This window comes from Tenrec ecaudatus, chromosome 9 (genome assembly GCF_050624435.1).
Source record: "Tenrec ecaudatus isolate mTenEca1 chromosome 9, mTenEca1.hap1, whole genome shotgun sequence".
In the NCBI taxonomy this organism is placed as follows: Eukaryota; Metazoa; Chordata; class Mammalia; order Afrosoricida; family Tenrecidae; genus Tenrec; species Tenrec ecaudatus.
This window is the reverse complement of record NC_134538.1, coordinates 49,316,428-49,342,458: the sequence shown is the minus strand read 5'-3', so window position 1 is coordinate 49,342,458 and position 26,031 is coordinate 49,316,428. Positions and strand designations below refer to the sequence as shown.

At 44.1% G+C, this 26,031-nt stretch overlaps 1 protein-coding gene across 5 annotated transcripts in view; it reads right to left on the bottom strand.

Annotated features, from left to right (window-relative positions):
- Window positions 1-26,031, bottom strand: part of ADAMTSL3 (ADAMTS like 3) — a 398,206-nt gene that overhangs the window by 321,230 nt on the left and 50,945 nt on the right. For all 5 annotated transcript variants that reach the window (XM_075558058.1, XM_075558055.1, XM_075558056.1 and 2 more), the window contains exon 3: window positions 22,608-22,727. In XM_075558058.1, the coding sequence (XP_075414173.1) occupies window positions 22,608-22,727 (120 nt within the window). The remainder of the gene's footprint in view (window positions 1-22,607; window positions 22,728-26,031) is intronic.

Genomic DNA, 26,031 nt, shown 5'->3' with positions numbered 1-26,031 from the left:
AAGATCAAAGGGGATTCACCAGGGGCTCACAACCTCGTGTATTCCCTCCTCACTTTTTAAAAAATTTGAAACAGCTTTAAAATGGGTCTAAAGGGAGATAAAGTGAAATTACATTTGACATAATTACATCTTGCATAATTGACTTTACAATGCTTTCTGTTTGATAGCAGGACTACTACTGTCAATCACTCAATTAGCCATTTCAATATGGTCTAGTATTTGGAATTTTTCCTTGGTTTCCAAATATTACAAATGATTGGATCAATGTATATTTGAATAAAGCACTCTTTTATAAATAGAATATCATATTGGGAAATTCTCCAAAAGGCATTTGCTCGGTCAAAGTTTTTTGAAGTTCTAAATACATGTCAAAAACTTGCATTTCAAGAGCACTATAATAATATTCAAGAGCTAAAACAAAACCATTACCCATCAAAATCACCATCCCTGGGTCTTCCCACAGTTCCTGGGAAATGTTACTGCATGAATCTTGAATTAACATATATTTGATTGCCAGTGGGGTTAAATCTGCATATGGTCATTTGCTTTCCTTTCACAACAATGAATTTTCCTCATCATTTATGTACTTTTTAAAAAATCTTTTCTCATCTATTGGGAGGCCTGGTGGTGTAGTGGATTATGCATTAGACTGCGAACCACAAGATTGGCAGTTCAAAATCCCCAGCTGCTCCGCTGACAAAAGATGAGGCTTTCTACTCCTGTAAAGAACTGGAGGGGCAAACCCAGAGGGCAGTTCTACTCTGTCCTGTAGGGTTGCTATGAGTCGGAGTCAGCTTGGATTTGCAAACTCATCTCTACCGTATCTGTGATGGTTAATGCTGCACGTCGATTTGATTCAGTTCCCAGGGGTGTGGCACGCTCTATGTGCGGTAACCAGTTTCCATTTGTGATCTGGTAAGAATCGGAAGGGGAGTTTCCTTGGGGGCGTGGCCTGCCTTCGTTCATGGACGGATTGTCTGGCAAAGAGTGCTCTCTTTCTCGAGCCTGCCTTTTTCTCACTAACGGATTGGGAGGTATATGCCTGGGGAAGTCTCTAGCCTGCCACGTACCCTGCAGATTTGAGATTTATAAGCCCCTGCCGCTATATGAAACGGCTGAGATCTGCAGTCTGTTACCTGACCCGCAGATTTAGGACTGTGGTGGTTATGAGTTGCCACCTAACCACAAGGTCAGCAGTTCCAAACCACCAGCCAATCCTCCAGAGAAAGACACAACTTTCTACTCCCGTAAAAAGTTTCTGAAAGCCGCAGGGCCAGTTCTACCCTGCCCTGTAGGGTCGCTGTGAGTTGGCCACAAAGTGAGCTCCTACGATCTGTGTAATCAAATCTATCAATACCTTCCACCTGTCCTTCATTGCCTCTTGATAGCTTCTCTATCAAGAAATTTGAGAAATTTTTACTTTTATGTTGCTTTTAAGGTTTGATTTTTATTTAACTCTTTAATCCACCAGGAAGTTATTTTGGTATATGGTAAAGATTTCAATTTAAATTCACTTTCTCTAAATCACTAACCCAGTATTCCTGGTGACGCAGTGGATAAGGTGCTTGGCTGCTAATCAAAAGACTGGCAGTTTGAAGCTGCCAGCCCACTCTATAAAAAGATGTGGCAATCAGCTTGCTTAAAGGTTTATAGGCTGGGTGTGGTCGTTACATAATCTCCTGTCAACTTGTGAAGGGGTAGAGGTGTCTAGCCTGTCAATCAGACCATAGCCAATGAGACCCCCATGTGGGCAGGGCCTTCTCCTGAGGATTCTGGAAACTCCCGTCTTCCTCCCTGGAGGCGGGAGACTCTCACTGCTTTGCCTTCCCGCTGACAAGCCACATGGAGCGACACTGAGGCAGCCAGAGGCCTGGAGCTGGAGGAGCCACGTGGAGACCCATGGCAGCGCTTTATCTGCAAGACTTTCCACCTACTGGCTTGTGATCTTCCTGCATTCAGCATCATCGCATGGCTGTGTGAATCTAAAGAGGAATTTATGGACTACTATTGACATATGGGGTAATATTGGACTGATGGACTTGATCTGGCCTGGGTTGGCATGTTTTCTTAATATACAATTGTTCTTTTATATAAAGCCCTTTCTTATACACATATGTCTATGAATGTGTTCCTCTAGCCTACCCAGACTGACACACGGGGAAACTCTGTGTGGCCGTTCTAATCCATCCTATAGGATTGTCATGAGTCAAATAGAATCCGTGGCAGTGGTCCTGGAGTGTAAAGAGTTAATAGTTTCAACACCGCTTTTTAGATATGGTGAATGTTTACATATACTGAAAATATTTGAGGTTAGAGGCTTACATTTCACTATATGGTGGCCACATCATAACTTTTAAGGTAAATGTTCTCATTTTTTTCTTTACATAGTATATATTACATTCTTAGTTTCTTTGTTCAATAATTTAAGGGAATGTTTTAAATTTTATGGTGACCATTTTAGCTCTACTTGTCCTTTCTTAATGTTTCTTTGAATTATTTAGCTCAGAAGAAGTGACCTATATTAATGTCTACATTTCAGAACTCGGTTTCTTTATTTTTCATTTCTTCGTTTCCTAAATTCTGATGCCCTTTCCCACTTCTGTTCATTTTTCAATAACAAAATGTAATACATCTAACAGTGGACCCATACATTTAGTGATAGTTCTGTTTTTCCACAAAACTTTCATTATCTCAAAGGTGTCTTCTATCACGTATGTAATTTCTTCCCTATCAGCTCCATTATTTCTTTGGGGAGGGCCTAGATAGGACCTCTGAAATCTGCCCAACACAGCTACAATCTTCCTCTCATCCATGGGCTCTCATCTTTTCTTCGGATACCTAGGATAATTTCTCAAAGTTATTTTCACCTATTCACATTCCTGCTGAATCCTACACCTTGAGTCCATTGGAGTCTACATCTTTCTTCTTACTTTAGCCCTTGCTGATCTCTGTCTCCCCCCAGTCGGGGGTCTGTGCTAGTTTCATTGAGCGGTAAAGATGTTGCCATCGACCCTCACTCATGGTAAGCCGGTATATGGTCAAGTAAAACTGTGGTTGTTAATGCTTCTCTAGAATATCGCCAGGCCTTTCTTCTGAAGTGCCTCCAGATGGACGTGAGCTCCAATCTTTCCGTTAGCAGCCAACCACATGAATCATTTGTGCCACCTGACTCAGGGACTCCCCAGAGAGGCAATGTCTTCTTCTAAACACCTATCAGTTAGTGTCCTATGTTTCTTAGGGTTCAGATGGTAAATATATTCTGGAGAGGAACAATGTTTAAGAATGTTTTTTTTAAAAAAGAATATTTAGAGGCTTGGAGGTCCCCTTTCTTGAAGAATTTCTAAGACTCTGTGATGACTCCACTATTTTTAAAGGGGTTGATGCACCCAGAATTGGATCATTGCCAACAGGGAGGAGAAGTGGTGTCCCTCAGGGAAAGACAGAGAGTGACCTAAGCCCAGAACTAGGGACTCTCTGAATCTGCATCACCAGACAGTGCTCCCTGTGAGCACACAGGACAGCGTGGCCAGGTGCAACCCTCAGTGGGGTGGTAAAGGCTCATGACAAATAAGGCATGCCAGGTGCTTGATGATATTACTGATCAGGGATGTTCCAGTTATTTAAACGTAGAATTCTTGCTCTGTGTGGCAAGCCTCAAAGTCTATTAGAAGATAGAGTCTAGCCATGACAAGATGAGACATGGCAGACAAACTAGAAAGAACGTAAGGGGAACTTTCCATAGTTCTGCCAAAATGTACCATCCCAGGTGGGGCCGATTTTGTTAATATAATGCATGCAGATAATGCTCCTCAATAAACATGACATTGTAAAATGTACAAATTACTCAGGTGTACAGAAAAAAATGTTTTTCTATTTGCATCTGAACCTAAAAAAATAAACTGCCATGCATTTTCAAGCTTCTTATTGTTAATGTTCGAAATTAAATGCCAGAATTTTTAATAAAGTATTTTTAACTTTAAAACTAAGTGTCATATTTTCAGGCATAAAGCTAAGAAAAACAGGCCTTAAAATACTGCATTAGAGGTTTGCACCAAATTCATGGCATTATAAATCCATGTCTTAAAATGGGTTGGATTTGGGACATTTGTATTATAAGGGTATTAAGAAAGCTGCTTCAAGATAAAAAACAAAATACACTCCACTTGTAAAACAGGCTTCTGGACTGGTCACACAGTGTCGCTGTGCCAAAATCCAGGCACAGCTTTTGTCATTAAAATTGTTTAGTAGTTAACATAGCTATTACATATTCTACCCTTCATAAATGCTGAAAATACAAAGTATTTTTGACACCAACCTCTAAGTCAAACACACTATGCTGTCACAATGCATGAAACATCTTAGTATGCCCATGGAAAACTAATAAGGGAACTTTAAATCATTGCATATATCATTTTGGACTTAATTGAACACTATTTTATATTCAAATTTTAATCTGGTACAGCGATCATAGGTTAAATATTTATATGGCCACTGACGGTGAAATTATTGATCTCTCCTCATCCTAAAGAAAACAGAGTGATGCAAATCAAAAGGCATATAGAAACAATTAGTCAATGAACCACACAAGCATCAAGCTCAATTACTAGGAGACCAAAAGTAGTAGATGGTGCCCGGCTACCACTACCAAGTGCTCCAAAAAGGCCCACATTAGAAGATCCTAATTACAGAGGGAGAAAAATATGGAACATAACTCAAAATCATGAAAGAGCGGCCCTTAGACACCCATTAGGTCTGAAATAAACTCATGCCATGGTACAATAATAAGCCCTATGAGATCAAAAGAACAGCACTTACCCAAGGACAATGTTCAGAAGGTTACGGAGGAGGAGGAATGGAAACAGAAAACACAGGAAGGAAGTGAGTTAAGTGATGGAAAGTTAGGAAAGTGCCATGAATTAGTTGAAATAAAATGTGTATGAACTATTGAATGTGAGATGCTCTGCAAACCTTCACCCAATTTGCAATACAAAAGCTAAACATAAAAACATTTATAGGAGAAAAATTTAATTGTGTAAAGTTTCCCTGCTAAATTTTTAGTAAATCTTTACTAAGAATTTGACATTTTAAAAAATTGCATTCGTTAATTTAGATTTACAGGCAGTAAAGTAAAAAGTGAGTATTTTTTTAATGTTTTCTTTTTTAAATGACCTCCATTTGAAACTGGCTTCACTATTTCTGCATGTATCCTCGTTGAAATCATGAACACGTCCAAGCTGACACTTCCCATTGATATAATGCAGATCCCATTACCCACTGCTGGGCTGCTGCTGCTGTTTTAAGTAATTCCTTCATCGTTATTTGGTAAGGCAGATTTCAAATATATAGAAAGGTAGACCCATCTAAAACCCCAAACCCACTGGCATTGGGTTCAATTTGACTCAGAGTTTATGAGACTGTAAATCTTCACAAGAGCCGAGAGCCTCGTCTTTCTTTGAGAAGTGGCTGGTCGGTTTGCCCAACCCACCTTGCCCTCAACAAAATGATTTTTAAAAATTATCTTTGATTTACAATACATACAAACACTAGTTTGGCTTCCTCGAGGCGCTCAGATGTTCTTTAAGTTTGGGAATCAGAGAGAAGTCTGAAAGAGGCAGTGGTTGGGAGGTCAGGTGGATGGGGTCAGAGTTCCACAGGAATTCCCATGGGACAGTTCCTGCTGCCTTCCAAGGAGGAGCAGGTGCATTGTCATTATAGAAGAAAATCTCTTGGCACACTTTCCTGGCATTTTTCTCACCAACACAGCTTTCCGTTTTCTTAAGATATCTTCATTAGAAGCCTCATGAAGCTCATAAGTCCTTCATGAACATCTATCAGGATGTTTCCCTTTGATGGGTCCCCCAAAGAGTCACCAGAACCTTCTGAATTGATTCCCTAGCATTCCCCAAAGTTGACTAGTGCTTCATGGCAGTACCATTAGCTTTGAGATTTAAAAGTAGTTATGCTATTTAAATCATTTGCAGTTTTTGGTTTAATTGATATTCAGATTTCCCTAATTGTTGCTGGTGTGAGTCTCTACAAGTGATCCCAGGGGTCCTTTTGGTGAGGCTCCAGTAGGCTTGGCCAGCTCTGCGGCTGCATATTATTGACCAAGCTGCTTTTACACACGTCGCTGGAATAAACCATTTTTACCATGGAACCTGGGTGTCTTATGAGAGTAGCATTTAGAGACCACAATCTGGGCACCAGAGGCCCTCACTGTTGGCTACCTGGTCCTTGGGTGTAGAAGCCTTTTCAGTGAATGGAGCTTGAAAATACAATCTGATAAAGCAATCTATGATTTTATATAAATCCTTAGAAATCAAGTTTAGAGTGACAAGCTATTTTGACTTTTTTCTGCTGTGCATCTGTATCTCCTCCTCCACACTCCACCCCACTACACACACACACACACACACACACACACACACAGACCAAAAGTCCAGATTCTCAAGAATTCCAGTAATAAAAGTTAAATGATCACATTTATATTTACTAGCTTTAGCTCACATTCTCCAAACAGTTCCCCCAAAATAGCACTGCCAATGCTATCACCAACAATATGATCAGTGTGAAGCATTAAAATTCTTATTGGTAATTCTTTGGGCCCTTGTCTGTATCCACCTACAACCAAACTGATGTGTGTTAAATGGCTTGGAATAATTATCTTCTATTGAAACCACCAGCAGCTCTGTGGGAGAAAGACTGGCCTTTCTGTCCCCATCACCAGTTAGTCTCGGAAACCCTCAGGGGCCGCTCTGCGCAGGCATAGACCGGATGCCAGAGAGAGAGATGGCTGTGCCAAGGAACGCTCGCCACACGAGGGCCAAGTGCTCAGTGACTGCCCGGAATATCAGCGGTTCAAAGCTAATGGAGGCGCCGTAAGAAGGAAGGGAGAGCTGTGCTCTTACGCTTATTGACTTGGGGAAGTTTTCCTTCGCCCTACGAGGGACACTATGAGTTGACAGCAATGGAATTCTTGGCTCCTGTTATGCCACCCACTGAAAAGACGGTCTTCTTGTTCTGTTATTGTCAGTTCGGGGGGGTTGTCATTGTCCTGTTCAGATTTGGTTTTATGATTATGTCACATATGGACATCATCTCAAAGCCAGCTATAGAAGACAACTAGCTAGAAGGGAGTGCGCCTTCTGTTTCTCTTCCCTACATCTTATTCTCTCCTTGCCTTTGGCAGGTCATCCAAGTGCCAGGGCCATGCCACTGTCCTCCGTCTGGATCACTGCCGTGTAGCGTGGCTGAAGCATCCACAGAGGCTTGCTCTGGGGAATTAACTGTAACATAAGCAACAACCGATGCCTACAGTCCCTCTCCAAGGGTGGCACTGAGTCGAGGCCAGCTTTAATCTTCGTCTTACTGAGCAGAGAAAACAGTCTCATCCTTCGCTGGTTCTCAAGATGGGAGTGGCACGAATGACTGTGGAAATAATCATATTTCGCATCACTCGGTCGCCCACACCCAGCATACTGCCTCGCATCCAGCAGAGACTCAATGACTACTCGTTGAGGGAATGGCTTAATGATGGCTGGTCCTTAAACTTGCTGCAGCAATCCTCGTGGGAGGCAAATACACAAGGTCCCGCCAAACCATTCTTAAAGAGAATATATATGTCTCACCCAAACCATTGCCTCTTAGTTAATTCTGACCCATGGAGAGCCCATTCCGCAGACTGGAACTTCCTCATAGGATTTCCAGGGCTCTCCATGTTTATAGAAGCAGACTGTCACATCTTCCTCCCACAGAGTAGCTGGTATATTGAACGGCTGGCCTTGAGGGTAGCAGTTGTACTCTTAACCACCGCACCACCAGGGCACCTTGCAGAGAAGATAATGCATATGCTTAATGAATGTATGAGTGGGCTTCAAAAGGTGCCTGGAAAAAATCCACTATCTTTTCATTCCATTTGTGCACAAATATTTCATAGGCCCTTCATAAAATCAGTTGTCATGGAGGTTATCCCAATATATGACGACCTCAGGTATGTCAGAAAAGAACTATATCCACAAAATTTTCAATGACGGGTTTTAGAAATACATTTCCAGGTGGTTTTGTTTTGTTTTTTTGAGGTGTCTCTGGGTGGCCTGGAACTGCCAGCCTTTTGGTTAGCCATCTAGCATGTTAGCCATTTGCAGCACCCAGGGACTCCGTAATCCATGGCTGTCTTTATGTACAGAATTAACACTGAAGGCACGTGTGTTGTGATGTGTCAGAAGCCTACAGCAAAGGGGAACTTTTCAGTTAAAAATCTTGCCTTTTCTAGGAATTGGAAGCAACCCAAATTTTCATCAACAGATGAATGGATTAAAAAATGGTGGTACACACATACAATGGAGTACTACGCATCCCTAAAAACAGTGATGAACGCACAAAGCACATCACCGCATGGGAAGAACTGGAGGAAATTATGCTAAGTGAAGTAAGCCAAGCACCAAAGGACAAGTACAACAGGAGTTGGTGGTCTGCCACATAAAGGGATTGGACTTTGAAGCAGAGAAGCCAAGTGTCCTCAAACAAAGAACCTTCTGATCTCCTACCCAAGCCGCTGGGCTAAGACAGCGTTATTTCCTCACAGCTCCAGGTAAAAAGTAAAAACACAGACGTGACTACGCACACATACATACAAAAGAGTAAGACTCGCTCTTAATACAACATATAAGTAACCAATTTGAGTCTTTTGAATTTGTATTCCTGAGTAAAAACTTAGAAAATAAAAGTACAATAAGAATTTCTTCCAATCTCATCATTCCTGGGAAAAGACTTCCACCTCTCCATCCTCTGGTCTGTGGGAGGACCTGGGAATTCACACTGGCTTGTTCTAGACCAGTGGTTCTCCACCTTCCAAAGGCCATGACCTATTAATACACTTCCTCCTGTTATGGTGACCCCCCCCCAATCATAAAATGATTTTTGTTGCTACTTCATCACTGTAATTTTGCTACTGCTGTGAATTAGACAACTTCTGTGAAATGGTCGTTTGACCCCCAAAGGGGTCGCGACTCACAGGTTGAGAACCACTGCTCTAGAATCACTTTCATGGAGTGAAAGAGGCAAGACATACATGCAAATAAGTACACGCCCAGATGAAACTGTTCGGCCATAAATGAAGAGGAGCTATTACTGTTCCCCTAAGAGCAGAGGAACCACTTTAGGCTGAGGATCTCCTGGAAAGCAACCTGGAGGAGGTGGCACCTAAGCTGGACATCAAGGAAATAATGATGGGCTCTGCATGCCAAGGGCCCAGTGCAGGCAGAGGTCAAGGAGGGCAGAACATGAAGTCCAGTTTGGCCAGAGAAAAGGCCCATGGAAATAAAAAGGGAATCAGAACAGATGGTAACCTGTGACCAGGTCCTGCAGGGATTCGAATGCTGGGTAAGGAGTCAGGCTCGTCTGGAAGAACAGGTTTTTGTCAAAGAGGGTAACCTTGGGCAAACAAGTGCTCACAGAGCATGTGTGACTACTGTGTGCCAGACCCTAGGCTACCATGATGAAGAACACATAACCCTGCCCTCAAAGAAAGACACAATCAGGAGACTGGAAGCTGGGGAGAGGGGATTGTGAGAAGCCCAAGGGGATGAGGGAAGGATTTGATGGGGGTGAGATAGTTAACGTTTATTGTGTCAACCTGGCCTATAAACACATGTGGGGTTAATTGAAGTGGGGTGGGATAACCGGCAGCTGCCTTAGCCAGCTCCCTGCTTCAGCTTGCAAGGTTCACTTCCTGCAACATATCTCTTGAGGAGAAGTCATATGGAACTGCCCCGATGCAGCCCTGGGTGCTGGAGCAACCATGTGGAGACCCCTGCCAGCTCTGAGATGCTTACACATTCACTGACTCTGCTTTCCTCCTGCTGTCGGCATCATAGTGTGTGTTTTGTGAGATGGAGAAGGACTTTGTGGATTGGTGTCAGACATATGGGTTAATATTGGACTTGTGGGCTTGGGCAGCACTGGATTGGGATGTTTTCTTGATGTGCACTTAACCTTTATATAAAACTCTCTCTTATATATATGAGTTTCTATGGATCTGTTTCTCTAATGTACCCAGACTAACACAGGGGGGTACTTAATTAAGTAAACTCAGGGGAAGTGAGTTTCTAACTTATATTAAAGGCATGAAGTTCCACATGGAAGAGCTCTCACCTTTCGATACAGTTCAAGACACCTCATATGCATGTGTTGCTATGATGTTGAACAAGCTTCGGTGAAGCTCCTAGACCAGCAGTTCTCAACCTGTGGGACGAGACCCCTTGGGGGGGGGGGGTGTCAAACTACCCTTTCACATGGGTCACTTGATTTATAACAGTAGCAAAATTACAGTTATGAAGTACCAACAAAAATAATTTTATGGTTGGGGGGCATCATAACATGAGGAATTGTATTAAAGGGTCACACGTCATTAGGAAGGTCAAGAACCACTATGCTAGACTAAGAAACATTCGGAAGAAAGGCCTGGTGATCTACTCTTGAAAATCAGCAATGACACCTCTAGGGCTCACCGTAATGCAACTGACCACCGACCAGGGGATGGCCCATCACCGATTAGGGTTCCTTAGGAATCGGGAGCTGGATGATGAAAACTTGACAATAACAAAATACACACATACAAAATAGAGAACTGTTTTCCTCTGCAGGTGAGATTAGAGCTACTTGTTTTCCCCCCCAAATATCCTAGAATGTTTTCTTCACTGCATCTCTTCTGCACCTCCATAGGTGGGAAACAAGTTAGGTATGGTAAGACTGTGGAGCAGATCTATTGGAAGTTCAGCTGCCGGTCTGGGTAGCTTATTTATCCAAACAGTAGTTCTCTTCTGACTGCCTCTTGACCTGAGGGGCTCACCTTCTGACCCTATAGCTAACCGTGTTCCCCTGATATTCATGAGGTGTTTGGTGACTAGTTCTTCAGAACAGGACAGCTTATTAGTCATAGTCTGTTCTTTGTTCAGAAACATGTTCACTTTGGCTGACCCTGCTGGTATTTGAAATACCAGTAACATAACTTCCAGTATCACAGCAACATACAATCCACCATAATTCAACAGACTGGCAGATGAGTATCAGGAACCCCAATAACTATACTTTTTGTACTTACCCTCATAAACTCATCTCTCTTTTTTTGTAGCTCTGTTGATCTTTGTTTATTGCTAACAAAAGGAAAAAATTAGATGCGTCCCTGAACTTCTCCACCTGCCACGATTCCTTTTTCCATTTCAAGCTGTCCAAGTCCAGTTTCCTGTCCCAGATCCTGCGTCTTCCAAAGATAGCAGAGACCAAGAAAACCCATTCCCTTGACTACAAGGGATGAGCACACACCAGGCAGCACACAAGCCTTGCATTCATTTAAGAGAAAGACACAGCGGGTCATGGGATTGTAAAGATAAAGGACTGAAAGCAAAGGGACTCTTGCAGCTCTATCTCCCCACTACACTGGACTCCATTTCATGGCTGGTTGACTTTCTTCAGCAGAACTGAGATGATTGACTGAGTGCAAAACAGGAAAGCGCAAAATTGTACAGATGCAGACACAGGATTTCACGGGGTTGAAATCCCAGCAAGACAGTGCACGTGAGGTAAGGACGGACTTGAATGGAAAAGTCCACACAGGTAGGTGACTGAGAGATGCTAGAAGGTAGCTGATCAGCTGGGGGGAAATTAGGAGGTAAGAAAACTGGACATTTCCTTGAGATCCACACGCAGGCATGGAGTAGGAGTAATTATAGAACATTGTGCAGGTCAAGAGTTAAGCTTTGAAGGAGGCAGCAGGAATTTGATTTTCCTAAGGCAGAGTAGGTTGAAGATTGACAAAAATCCAGATTGGAACCCTTGGAATGAGTGGTTGACGTAGAAAGGGAGTGAAGCTTCCTAAGATCCAGAGAGATTCCGACTTGTTGGGGATCGATACATGAGCTATCCTATGATCCCTGATCTGCCCTGGATTATGGTGAGACTTGGAGGAAAAAGATAAACTTATGTTCAGGTCAGAAAGACTTGGTAAATGCCCAAAAGATTAGTTTGGATGGATGGCTTGATCTTTTAAAGGAGGCAGTGCCTTGAGAAGATGCTAGGAATTCTGCAGCAGGAGGGACTCAGAGGAGGCCAAGCTCCGGGTTTAGCTACATGGTGTCTGGAATGTGAGATATGGGTGATCGCCACTGGGGAGGCCTACAAGGGAGATAGCTAGGATCCTACTTAAGGTCAGATTCCAGCTGAAGCAAGAAGTGTGAAGTCAAGCCATGAGATTGATGGGCCAGGAGAGGACAATAAAGAGGTCTGGGGTGGGAGCAGTCAGTAGTGGATAAAATAGGAATAAGCAAGTACAGAAAAACAGGCATGAGGAGATGATGGAAGATCAGCGATGCAGTGGAGAACCACCGTCTTTCATCTAGAGCAGCGGTTCTCCGCCTGTGGGTCACAACCCCTTTGGGGGTCAACCGACCCTTTCACAGGATTTGTCTGATTCATAACAATAGCAAAATGACAGTTATGAAGTAACAACAAAAATAATTTTATGGTTGGGGGGGGGTCACCACAACATGAGGAACTCTATGAAAGGCTGTGGCATTAGGAAGACTGAGAACCACTGACCTAGAGAGTAGCTGGAAGCGGCCCTGTCTCAAAGTGCCTCATCTTTGAAGAAGGATGGGCCCGCTATCAGAGAGAAGGAATCATCTGAGGACGGGCAGCAAGGGCCTTGTCAGAATAGGACGCATCTCTCAGCATGCGAAGCTGCGGGGAGGCCTGGGGAAGGTGTGCTTGGGACTGTTTTGAATTTCACCACCTCATATCTGCCATGTAATGAATCTGGTAATGATGACGATAAATCACACCAAAAGGGAAGACAGCGTCAGGAGAGAAAAATGTCTGCATCGTTCAAAAGCTGGGCATTGATTCCCTGTTAGCAGACCTAATCCTTCCATGCTTGAGCAGTCACTGATTTGTGAAAAAGCCCAATGATAATGAACCTCGGAGCACACACGTGCCAAAGTCAATCAGAACAGCATGTCCTCTTCAACGCGCAAGGTACGTGCATCGGCCATGTGCCGAGGAACACAGTCTAAGTGATTCCAGTGAGCATGTACTTGTCATTTCCAACAGGCCATAAGCTTGCTTTCTGGTTAGATCGCAAAATCTTTGGAATATTCAAGGAACACAACTGCCTTTGACCAAGATTACTCACTAACAAAGGAATGAACAATTCAGACTCGAAGGACTTGCTGTTGAAAAACATGACGCACACCAGCCAGAAACAACACAGACCCGCTCCTGCGACAAGCACACAAGCAGCTCGTTTTTGATCAGCATGGAAGAGGACAATCCTCTGTAGGCCCAGAGGTTGTGTCCATCTCCCGACACCAGAAATTTCAGAAGTTGGTATACACTTTCCAAGTTGAACATGATTACATAAATAACTTGGAAGCGTCAAGTGATATTTCCAAGGCCTGCCAACAGTTTAAACCACAAAGAAGCTTCTGGCCAAGCTATTCAGGAGAAGTTCAGGAGAAGTGACTTTGAGAAAGATGTACTTGCAGCAAACGGACCTCTCCCCTCTGTGAAGAATGCATAAATCAATAAATTAAGGGGAAATTAAGTTTGTCAAAATCATATCAGAAAAAAGACACTTAAGGGAATGTTAGAAACAAAATTACACAAAGACTTCATTATTGGGATATTATTGTTACTGCCTGTATTAAAAACCCAGTCAAGCATTTCTCTCATACTTTTCCTGCCCGCAGATTAGATATAAAAATGTCTTAACTGAGCTTAAGGGCAAAGAACAGACACTTGGCTGTACTAGGCCTTGACTGTGTGAGCTTGGGTAAGACACTCTTGCTCTCTGAAGCTCAGATTCTCACCTGGAAACCCAGAATCTCTAAACTGCCTTCCGACTCTGACATGCTGTGCTTCCAGATGCCTCTCAGGGCCACACAGCCAACTCTCTGCCTCTCAGGCAATGGAAAGGACACAGAACATACAAATATTAATTGGAGAGGGATCACTGAAATAAGAAATCAAAGCAATGGATGGTTGTATTAGTCTTGGTACTTGAAGGAAACAAATCCACAGAAACTCATGTATAAGAGAGAGTTTTATATAAAAGTTAGGCGCACATCTAGACAACATCCCAACCCAGTGCTGCCCAAGCCCACAAGTCCAACATTAACCCATTAACCCATATGTCCAACATCAATCCACAAAGTCCTCCTCCATCTCACAAAACACACACTATGATGCCAACTCCATGAGGAAAGCAGAGTCAGTGAATGTGTAAACATCTCAGAGCTAGCAGGGGTCTCCACACGGTTGCTCCAGCAGCCAGGCTGCATCGGGGTAGGTCCATGTGGCTTCTCCTAGGGGATGTCTTGCAGGAAGTGAGCCTTGCCAGCTGAAGCAGGGAACTGCTAAGGCAGCTGCACCCTGATCCAACCATCAGAAAGCAAGAGACCCGAGAACTAGAAAGGCGAGGCGCACTGAGCCATTTATCCCTCTGACCTTCAATTAACCCCACATGTGTTTATAGGCCAGGTTGGCACAATAAACTAACTACCTCAAAGGTCAATAACATTCAAGGAAGGAAGACAATACCCTTTCTTGGTCAACTCTGACTCCATCTATGATATCGTTACTCATTACCATTGAGTTCCTTCCAAGTCACAGAGACCCTACTGGACAGAGAGGGTTTCTCGTGGCCACATCTTTCCCCTGATGGGCTCCAACTGTTGACCTTTCCGTTAAGTTTAGCACTTAACCACTGGGCCACCAGGGCTCCTTCCATGACGTCACAATGCAGTATTGACACACTCCGTGCTTGGCAAACAGAATGATTCACACCAGAATTGGGGGGTGACTTCATGAAAGTTAGTGAACGTCATAACAAAGATAACGGAAGATTTCTAGTGTCAAAAATGAGTAGGATAAATTGTACAACATTATGAGTATGATCAATGTCACTAGATTATACATGGGGAAAATGTTGACTTGGCAAAAGTTTTGTTATGTGTATTTTTAGTACAATAAAACAACTTTGTGATGAATAGAATAAAGTTGTTGCTGTTAGGATAAGGCAGCAGGAGGCAATTTGAGAATTAAGAGGCCACTGAGATGGTATTCGATCAGAACACAGAAAAAGCACTTGGAATATCTTAAAACCATGAATCCAGATGGCCAACCCAGGGCTAAGAGGACCTCCCCAGCCTCAAATTAAGATGCTTCTCTTCTGAACGGTGTCAAGCTTATGGGGGATTTACGCTAGGTTAATTTTAGGAAACTCTGAATCCAGTATTTACTAATCATAGAACCTTGTCCAACATACTCGTGGAATTCCAGTTATTTAGTTTTGGGGAAGTGGGAGCGGGATGAGGGGCATTATATCTCCACAGTGTCAACATCACATGATGCAAACATTTATACACAGGAAGACAATTCATGGGCCATCGAAAAATGTACACAAGGTACTCATTTCTGAGCCGCCTACTGCCTATGTTTCAAAATGGCCATTCCCCCTGTCATCAGAGCTCAAAGCCAACCACATGACCTTCTTTATTGTGTTGTGACTGTCAATTAGGAGGAAGGATATTATAACAAATCCACCAAGTCTGGAAAGGCCTCCTTCTACAATGTCCTGTGCATAATACATGAATGAATGAGGGAATGAGCATACAAACATTTGTATAAAACAGAGTCCCCATAACTTATAACAATGAACAAATAAGTAATCTCTAACTGAGAAACACTAACACTAAATCTATCATAGACTTTTAAATCAGCCACCATACTGTTGGTATCAGGTACCAAGTTTAAAGCTTGAGTGAGCTTATAGAAGGTAAGACGGGGAAGGAACAACTCACCATCACCCTCGTTTCACAGAAACGGAGACCCAGGCAGTGCAGGGCCAATCATCTCTCTGAATACTGCCTTTGTCAGTGAGGGGAGAAGGAACCAATTACAGGATTTGAAACTCAGCTTCCTAGAACCAACCAACACTCAGCCACACGTCTAGGAGCAGGTCCTCTGTGGAATAAAATCCCCAAACCACTATGAAGAATGACGAAAGAACCTACCCCCAAGGCTGGCTGGCTAAGAATTGTTTAAACCGCAGACTCCTGCACTGGTCATTGTTCCCATACATGTTAACTAGCTCATAGATGAAGAAGGATGCAGCATCGGGGCAGGAGGGAGACTTGGTAACAACCTTCTCTATACAGATGCCAGACACAACCTTGCTGGCTGAAAGTAAGGACTTGAAGCACTTGCTGCTGCTGCTGATCAAGGATTGCAGCCTTCCGTGTGGGTCACAGCTCAGCGTGAAGAGAATCAGAGCCCTCACACGTGGGGCAGTAGGCGACATCGTGACGAAGGGAGAAAAGGTTGAATTGGTCAAGGATTCAATTTTGCTTGGGTTCACAATCAATGCTCCTGGAAGCAAAAGTCAAGAGAGCCAACAACACATGGCCTTGGGAAAATTAGCTGCACACGTGTTGAAAAGCAAGTTTGTTGCTTTGAGAACTAAGGTACGCCAGGGCCAAGCCATGGCATTTCAATGGCCTCATCGGCACGCGAAAGTTGCACATAGAACTAGTAGGAGCGAAGAAAAATTGATGCATTTGAACTACGGTGTTGGTGAAGAATACTGAAAATGCGATGGATTTCCAAAAGACCAAACCAATCTGCCTCGGAAGAAGTAAAGCCAGAGTGCTCCTGAGAGGCCAGGGTGGCAAGACTCCACCTCAGATACTTTGGACATGTTTCCAGGAAAGACTGGTCACTAGAGAAAAATATCGTGCTGGGTGAAGTTGGGGAGGGGCCAGTTAAAGAGAGAAGACCCTTCACATAGCCCTCCGCAGTGGCTCTATCAAAGGACCCAAGCATAAGATCAATTCTGAGGATGGCGTGGGACCAGGTAGTGTCTTGTTCTGTTGGCCATGCGATGGTTGAGTCACAGCGACTCAATGGTGCTGAACTACAACATGGCTGATCAAGCACTAAACCGTTGTCATTTTAAGGGTACACTCGTCCAATTAGAAGCCAGCCCCATTTTGATTTCTGCTATCGTTTTTAGGGGAGACTTTGAAAATATGGTGATTCTGAGTTTAAAACTCAGGGAAGCAGGCCATCCTTGTAGATTCCACAGCTCACTCTGAAATGCTAAAGTTGCTAAGGATGAGCTGATAAAATAACACATCAATATTGAATCATCCTCCTTGGCCCACTAAAGTCCCTACAGTATTATGGACTATGCCAGTAAAAACAAGATTTTTAGGAAACAAGATAATTTTCCTATCCTGTGGTGGAGAAATCTGGGTTTGGCATTTTAGTTGTTTGTTGGTGTTGTTGTTTTCCAATAACCATCTGGGTGCCCTTGAGTAAGTCGTTCACACTTTCAGCGTCTCTGTTTTCTTGACTTGTCAACGGAGGCATTTGAACCAGTCTGCACCAGCTGTAAAATTGTACAATCCTCTCAGTAACAGTTTACTGTGCTGCTAGAAAGACTACCCTGATGATCAGCATGATCCAATTAACACTCTGCAATATTGAATATTTGAATTATAGGTCCAAAACCTAGACTAGTGTCGAGTAGAAGGCTCTCCGCTCATAAGAGACCGTCACTTTGTTTTTAAAAACACGAGAAGAATCTGACACCCAGAGAAGCGGAATGACTGCTACAAGATAATTACTGGCAGAAGCAAGACTAAGGTCGCCCTGCAAGTCCTACTTACACTAAGCCACACGTTACCCAGTAGATTCAGAGCTGTCTTCTTCATGAGAAGCTGCTGACGTCCCCATATAATCCGAAAGTCGCCTTTCATGAGTCTCATTAAAGGCAGCCTACATCACAGCTGTACTTTACTGGTCTCCGGCTTCTTCATTTTCCAGACACCTGATCCAGGAGACCGCCTGTCTTCGTGAAAATAAGACCAGTTTCAAAGACTTTAAACATCCCACAGGAGTTGTCCCAAAGCGGCACTATCTCTGCCCCCTGCAGTTGCTTTCCATTTTATCAAATGAATATTCTCCAGGGTAACGTTGTTAGGGGACACTGGGTCGGTACCGACTCATAGCAACCCTGAGGTCCAGGGACTGAAACGCTGCCCAGTCCTGTGCCAGGAGCAGTTATTGCTAAGCTTGAGCATGTGCTGGTGACCACTACGCTGCTCCATCTTGTGAGACACCCTCTTTTTTCAAATCAAGCGTGGTGCTCTTCTGTAGGGATGGGTTCTTCTGATACCATATCCAAATACGTGAGACAAAGTCTCAGCATCCTTGCTGCTAGCTGTACTTCTTCCAAGACAGATGTTTTTGTTCTTCTGGAAATTGATGGTGTGTTCGAAAGATCTTTGCTATGATGCAAATGCGTCTATTCTCCTCCAGTCTTCCTTATTCTTTGTCCAGCGTTCACATGCATCGTGAGGCCACGGAAGTACCATGGCTTGCATCAGGCTCATTGGCTTTTTACAAGAGATTTTTATTTTGCAGCAGATTTGTCCAAAGTAATACGTTGTTTGATTTCTTGGTTGTTGTGTCCATGGGTGTTGATTATGAATACCAGTGAAATAAAAGCCTTGGAAGCTTCAATCTTTTATCATTTTATAGGCCCCAAATTCCAAACTCACCACCATCAAGTCGATTAACATAGTCGGTTTCCCATTGGCCTGCTACTGCAAGGGTAACGGTTTGCAACCAGACATAGTAATGTGTGAAAGGAGTCAGATGGTACATGCTGTACAGTTCATTTCCAACAAAATTTAAAATGAATAGGCAACACTCATTGACAGAGACAAAAATCAGAATAGAGGTGACTACTAAGTTAGGGGATATTGACTGCCAAGGGGAAAGAGGGACCCTCTAAGCTGGTGGAATTGCTCTAGTTCTTGAGCTGCGTGGTGATTATACAGAAGTAAATATATCTTTCAAATGCCTCAAGCTTATGCTTCACATATGTGTGCACTGCACTGAATGTTATGCTGCAATAAAAAAAAGTTTAAATATTTGTGTGGGTCCTCTGGTATAAACAGAGATCTGCTGCCTCGTTTGGTGTAAGCATATCTGAGATTCTCTGAATTATGTCCTTAAAAATAATATAATTAGTAATAATCAAGCAACCTGTTGCTTTCAGGTTGACTCCAACTCATGGGGTCCCATGAGCACCAGAGTGAGACTGTGCATCACGGGACTTTCAGTGGCTGATGTCTCAAAAGTGCCTCCCCAGACCTTTCTTCTGGGTAGACTTGGGACCAGAGCATGTTAACTGCTTGCATTCGTCAGGGAGTTCCATTATTAGTAGTAAAAGTAATTCAATTGACTCTTTCAATGCACTGGGCCCTATCCAGGAACGCTTACATGAATCATCTCCTTGAACCTTCAAAAGACCTCTGTGAGGAAGTTGCTCTTCATATCTCCATTTCACAGACGAGGCAACACACACAGAGCAGGAAAGATACCTGCTCAGAGTCACACAGAAAATCAGGTGGCAGAGCTGGGGCTAGAACCCAAAGCAATCTGATCCTTAATCAAAGTTAAAAGGCTATTCTACACCGCAGCACACGGGGATTTTGTAAGTGAGATGCTATTTGCTCAGTTCCATCTTCTCCCCATTGCCTGAGAAGCTTCCTGACACGACCATGTAGTCTGCAGTGTCATAATTTAAAGAAAAGTCAAAACAAGGGCTGGGTGATGGGTGAACAGCTGATCGAATCCCTGAGGTCCACCAGGGGCCCCCACACCTAGTTTGGTCAAGGGCCCTATTTCCTTGCCTTAGTAGAGCAAGGTAGGAGCCATTATCGGCTTGTTATATTTTTACCTTATTCCTCTCAAAAGAAACACACAAGGGGGCAGCACGGTATGTTTTCATAATCCTGTTCCCTCTGGACTGTTCCAGAACACCATGTCCTAGGACGAAATTTCCACAGCATGCCACATACTTTTAAGATCTGCTTCAGGCCTTTTAAAAAGACTAGAGGGGCTTGTCTTGCTGTTTTTCTAGATTCTTTGTCCTGGTTACACCAAATTCAAGGTAGCCACAGGACACAGAGGAGGCATAAACCACCCATTAATTATAAAATACAGAGCTCGGATTTTCTGAACACTCTCTTTTATTCTATGCTGTCTTCTAGATTCGTTTTGCTGAAGTGCTTTTTGAACTGTTTGAAACTTTTTGTGAAGTTTGCATGAAAACCTACTGGATCACCGATTTCTAGATTAAAAAGGGCCATACATGGTAAACCCTCTAAAAAGCCCCTCTGGAGAAAATCCAAAGGTGATTTCATGGTGTCTTCATCTCTATTACCGAAAACAACCACAAAAGTCACCCTAGCTGGTTTCCCATAGAGTCGTTTCCTACTCAGGGCCAGCCCGTGTGTGTTGGACTAGAATTGTGCTCGGAAGGTTTTTAATGGCTGATTTTTGGGGAGATCGCTAGGCCTTTCTTGTAAGAAAGATGCCTCTGGGTGAACTTGAACCACTAACCTCTGTGGTTCGCAGCCAAGTGTGGCAACTGTTTACATCATATAGGGATTCCGGTAGCGGCTAGGCCCTAACATCTTTCAAAATTAATTCCACGATGTAGATGCACAGTTACCCCTACTCCCTCCCCAATCCCCATAATAGCTGTTGTGTGGCTAACTATTTAGGTAATTTGAAAAAAATACTTCAATCTATCTCACCCCACCCTTACTACTGGAGGACCTCTATCGCCCTCTCTACTTCTGTCTGCTAATCCTTAACACCTGCCCTCGTTGCAGCCCCCGCTCCAGAGCTATCCTTAGGAAGGACCAAACTCCAGAGGTGCCTGCCCGGGACTTGGGCAGCAGAGTTCTCACCCCTCCTTTAAGCTCCACCCTTCCCTGAGCTCATTATACTGTGCTCAAGACTTTAATCCTGCTCACATGTTACTCTCTGGGATAGTTCCAGCCCCATCCAAGGCTTGGCTCCACCCTCTCTCTGTAGCCACGTGGAGATCTACCCCATGTTGTCAGAATGAATTTCCCAGAGCTGCTCCTCTGCACTATAAAAACCCATGCCAGTGCGTCGATACCGACTCATAATGACCCTACACGTGGTTTCTGAGAATGTAGATCTTTACAGAAATAGACAGCCTCGTCCTTCCTCCTTCTTGTAGTTAGCAGCCCAATCACATGCCTAACCTGCAGTGCCACCAGGGCCCTAAATAGGCCCTGCCTAAAGCAAGTCCACAACTTGCTAGCATTTGACTGCATGAGGAGAGTATGGCTGACCTGAATCGCTGGGTCACCTCTTTCTGCCCCATTATGGGTCCCAAGAAGCTAATTCCGTCCAGTTCTTCAGCTTTCCTATAGTTGCCAGAATCCAAAGAGATCCTGCAGTATCTCACATCCAGCCATTGTTGGCCCATTGTCCCATGAATTCAGGTGCTATCTAACAGAAACTGCTGCATTTGGAAAATGTGTCACTCTGTTTCAATAATCTGTGAGTGACTTCAAAAGCCAACGAAATGTCCCTTCATGCCCACGAGAAAAGACAGTGTCAAAAACTCGGGAACTGAGGAGTGTTAGCACAGATACAGAGAAACTAGCTGCCTCATCCGCTGCTGGTGGGCTTGGAAAATGGTGGATGCTCAACAAGGTACATGCAGAAGCGCCACATGACCTAGCACCTCCACGCCTGAGGACGTGCACAACTGAGCTGAAAGCAGGGACTCAAACAGATACTTGGGCACCAATGTCCCCTCTGGCATTGTGTGCACACATCAAACGGTAGACAACCTCAGGGTCCGTCACCAGATGCATGGATAAACAAATCAGGATATGTATGCACCTGTGCATTATCGATCTCTTGAGAGAGTTTTCTTAAAGGACACAGGACAATCACAAGAGCTTATCAGAAAGAGGTTTTAAGAAACCTGAGAGCCACAGCGATGAGAACAAAAGGCCAAGAACATTGTCCTGAAGGATTCTTCTTCGGTTCTCAGCCACAACCAGGACCTGCTTGTTCCTCAAGTGCAGCATGGGCTATATTATGAGATTCCGGAGCAAAACATCCCAACTTACCCTCCCATGTATTACCATATTTTTTAAATAAAAGAAATAAATGCTTTGCCTTTAATGCTGTCAATAAACTGATGTGAATTAAGAATGGCCAAGTACGGCCTTATTCTCCAGTGAGCCCTCATGAAGCGACTTAAACACACGCGCTTAGCTCCTTTCCGAGGACAAACAATGGACTTAGCAAGGAGAAATAAAACAGTGACAGGTGATATTGGTCAATTGAAATCTAGAAGGGCAAAGAAAGTAATGCTTACTCAGAAAACAGAACTTGGGAAGGTTTAAGAAATGAATAATAAATTTGGTGGAGGTGAAAAACGAATTCTGGTGCAAATAAGAAAAACATGACTCGTCAGCAAATGTTCCAGGTGGACCAAGAACCACCCATGTTTGGCAGGAAATTACCTGGAAGCATCGGAGATCCAGGGGTCCGGAGACGCGTCTAAACTAAGTGTCAAAGGACTCTGCACTCAGTTGCACCAGGGGGAAAGCAGTTATTGTGAAGGTGTCCGGGGAGAATATTTCTTGCCCTTGAGCAAACGGCAACCCCAAAGGTAGGTTGTTTTTTTTAAAGAATCTCCTTACCTGGTCATCATAGCGATATGTGAGGAACTGCTCCCCTGTCGTGTCTTCCAGAAAGCTTCCTTGAGGAGAGAGCGCGAACTCCGGAAGGAAATAAGCGCCAGGAGCCTTCTCTGCAGGGCTCTGAAAGGCAAAGCCTTTTGGTCACAAACGAGACCCAGTGACGGTCGCCTGCAAGGCAGACTCTGCAAGGGGCTATGCCAAGGGGATTCACCCACTAGAAGTTATGCCAAGGAAAGGGGAGGGAAGAGCCATCCCTGGACAAGGGCCAAGATAAAGAGTCCGGGTACCTCTGTTAGGGGACTGTTGGGCCAGGACATCACACTCGTTCATTTTCCAATGAGCATCTATGGCATTCCCTGACACCCACCTCTCCCTAGTCCCCAGCTCCACCTCCCAACAGTTTAATCACCATGGAGTGGATGGGAAGTTCTTGGGGAGGCAATACCAAAGGTGACCGTGCTTAGCTGGGAGCGCAAAAGTTGGAGGCGTGCCTCCACACAGAACAAGTCCAGCCCCGGGAGAATGAGCAGGGACACTGTGCTGGTGAACAAACAACTCTTCAGCACAGCCCGACTGGCCTTTTTTCTCCTATCCAGCTATCCCCAAAACTCAGTCTCTGAAAACCCAAGGCGCACCGTTCTTTCTTCTCTCTCTCTCTCTCTCTCTCTCTCACACACACACACACACACACACACACACACACACACACACACACAGAGAGAGAGAGAGAGAGAGAGAGAGAGAGAGAGAGAGAGAGAGAGAGAGAGAGAGAGTCATCACGAACTGGAAGTGGCTCACTAGGACCTGCTACTGGGAGAGGGCAGTTAACCTGCTAAGTTTTGATGCTTAAAACCTGTTATTTCAGTTTGTTTTCCATGTGTGTGTGTGTGTGTGTGTGTGTGTGTGTGTGTGTGTGTGTGTGTGAGTGAGGTGGAAACCAACTTTTCTTTCCATATTACAACAGAAATGCATGTCCATTGTAGAAACTTTAGAAACTAAAGATGACCATTAAAAAAAAAGTTTAAATCACCCATATGTCCTTCGGGCAGAGTCTCAATAGTGTGGTGGGTTATGAGTTAGGCTGTTAACCTCAAAGTCAGCAGTTTGAAACCACCAGCCACCCTGTGATAAAAACAGGAGGCTTTTTACTCCCATAAAGATGAAGTCTCAGAGACTCACAGGGGCGGGTCTACTCTGTCCTACAGGATCACAATGAATCTGAATCATGAGATGGCAGGGAGTTTGAGCTTTGAGTGTGATCCCTTCAACCTGCAACAACCACTTGTAATTGTTTTGGTAGATATCCTTGGAAGTCTCCCAATACTTTGTATATTTATTTTAAAATTTCAAGCTTACATAAGCATGGACTTTGCAGAAAGGCTCAATTTGGCACAGAGAGGGTTCCTCTGACTCATTAGACTTAAATCCCAATTGTTATGGACTAAAAGAAGTCAGGAGTCAGGACACGGCCTGCTTGACAAGGAGATATTTTAGATATGATGAGCCCCCACCCCCAATCCAGGGAGAACCAATCTTCAGGAAAGTTTAAGGAGGCAGTCTACCCAGGATCACTGCCTTGATTGCTTTGAGGTAATAAGAGATGAAGGTGACCTTACTTAGCAAAGTCCTTAATCACTGCCTCTGCCCCCAGCTGGTGAGCTCACTCCCCTGCATGGGCAGGCAGGGCTGAGAGACGGAGTAAGAGCCAAGGGATATGGAGCAATTACTCCCTGCAAGCAGAAGAGTGGGCAGTAAGTGTGCCGCTACAAAGCTAGTCCGAAAGCACACAAAGGCAAAGTTCTCAGCTAGCCCAGAGGATTAGCTCAAAGGATCGGTTCAAACTCATTCCACAGCTCCATGAGACAAAGACCTGTCCATCCCATGCCATTCAGATGACAATCAAAAAAAACTCTATGAGGCAGTGTTACTGTGTTACATGGGGTTGAAATGAACTGGAACTAGATTTGATAGGCACCTACAACAGGGAGCCTAGGTATTGTGTTAGTCTAGGTATTTTAGAGAAACAAATCCACAGAAACTCATGTATAATAGAGTTTTATAGAAAGGGTAAGAGCACATCAAGGAAACATCTCCACCCAGTGCTGACCAAGCCCACAAGTCCAACATTAACCCATTAACCTACATGTCCAACATTAACCCATACATTTGACACCAATCCACAAAGTCCTCCTCCATCTCACAAAACACACACTATGATGCCGACTGCAGGAGGAAAGCCAAGTCAGTGAATGTGTAAGCATCTCCGCGCTGGCAGGGGTCTTCACACGGCTGCTCCAGCACCCAGGGCTGCATTGGGGTAGGCCCATGTGGCTTCTCCTTGGGGATGTCTTGTAGGAAGTGAGCCTTGCCAGCTAAAGCAGGGAACTGGCTAAAGCAGCTGCACCCTGATCTGACCATCAGAAAGCAAGAGGCCGGAGAACTAGAAAGGTGAGGCTCACCAAGCCATTTATCCCTATGCCCTTAAATTAACCCCACATGTGTTTATCGGCCAGGTTGGCACAATAAACTAAGTACCTCATCATGGGAGTAAGTAAGCAAACACTTGAACAAGAAAATCAGCATATGTGATTAAAGCTCTAAAAGAAAACAACAGAGTGGCATGAGAGTAAATGTGGGGGTGGGAGCAGGATCCCAAGCCCTGGTAGCATAGTGGTTATGAGTTAGGCAGCAATCCACAAGGGTGACAGTTCAAAACCAACAGCAGCTCTGTGAAAGAAAGATTGGCCTTTCTGCTCCCGTAAACAGTTACAGTCTTGGAAACCCACAGCAGTAGCCATGAGCCAGCATGGCCTCCATGGAAGTAAGTGTACTTTGATGTTTGAATCAGCAAAGGTATCCCTGAGAAGGGAGGGTTTGAGCAAGTAAGTGAAGGAGTGAGGTAGGCAATGAGTCAAGGATGCACACCCTTGGCCAAAAGAAGAATAGAAAGGTCTCTTACGAGAAGGAGGTCGCCAGTGTGGTCAGATCCCATGAGGATACGGATGGTATACTATGGAGACAAGAGACACAGGAAGGGCAAGACCCTTCAAAGCCTGTGTGCCATGGCAAAGAGCTAAGGAATCAGGAGATTTTAATTTAAATTATATTGGCTGTTTTGTGGAGACTAGATAAGATAAACGCAGAGACCAGTTAGAAGCCTGCTGCATTAAACCGGGTGAGCAGGCGTGTTTACTTGAATTGGGATGATGGCAAGGGAAACAGGAAGAAGTGAATGGGCAAGACGTCCTGATGGCAAGGGAAACAGAAAGAAGTGAATGGGTAAGATTTCCTGATGGCAAGGGAAACAGGAAAAAGTGAATGGGCAAGACTTCCTGATGGCAAGGGAAACAGGAAAAAGTGAATGGGTAAGACTTCCTGATGACAAGGGAAACAGGAAGAAGTGAATGGGTAAGATTTCCTGATG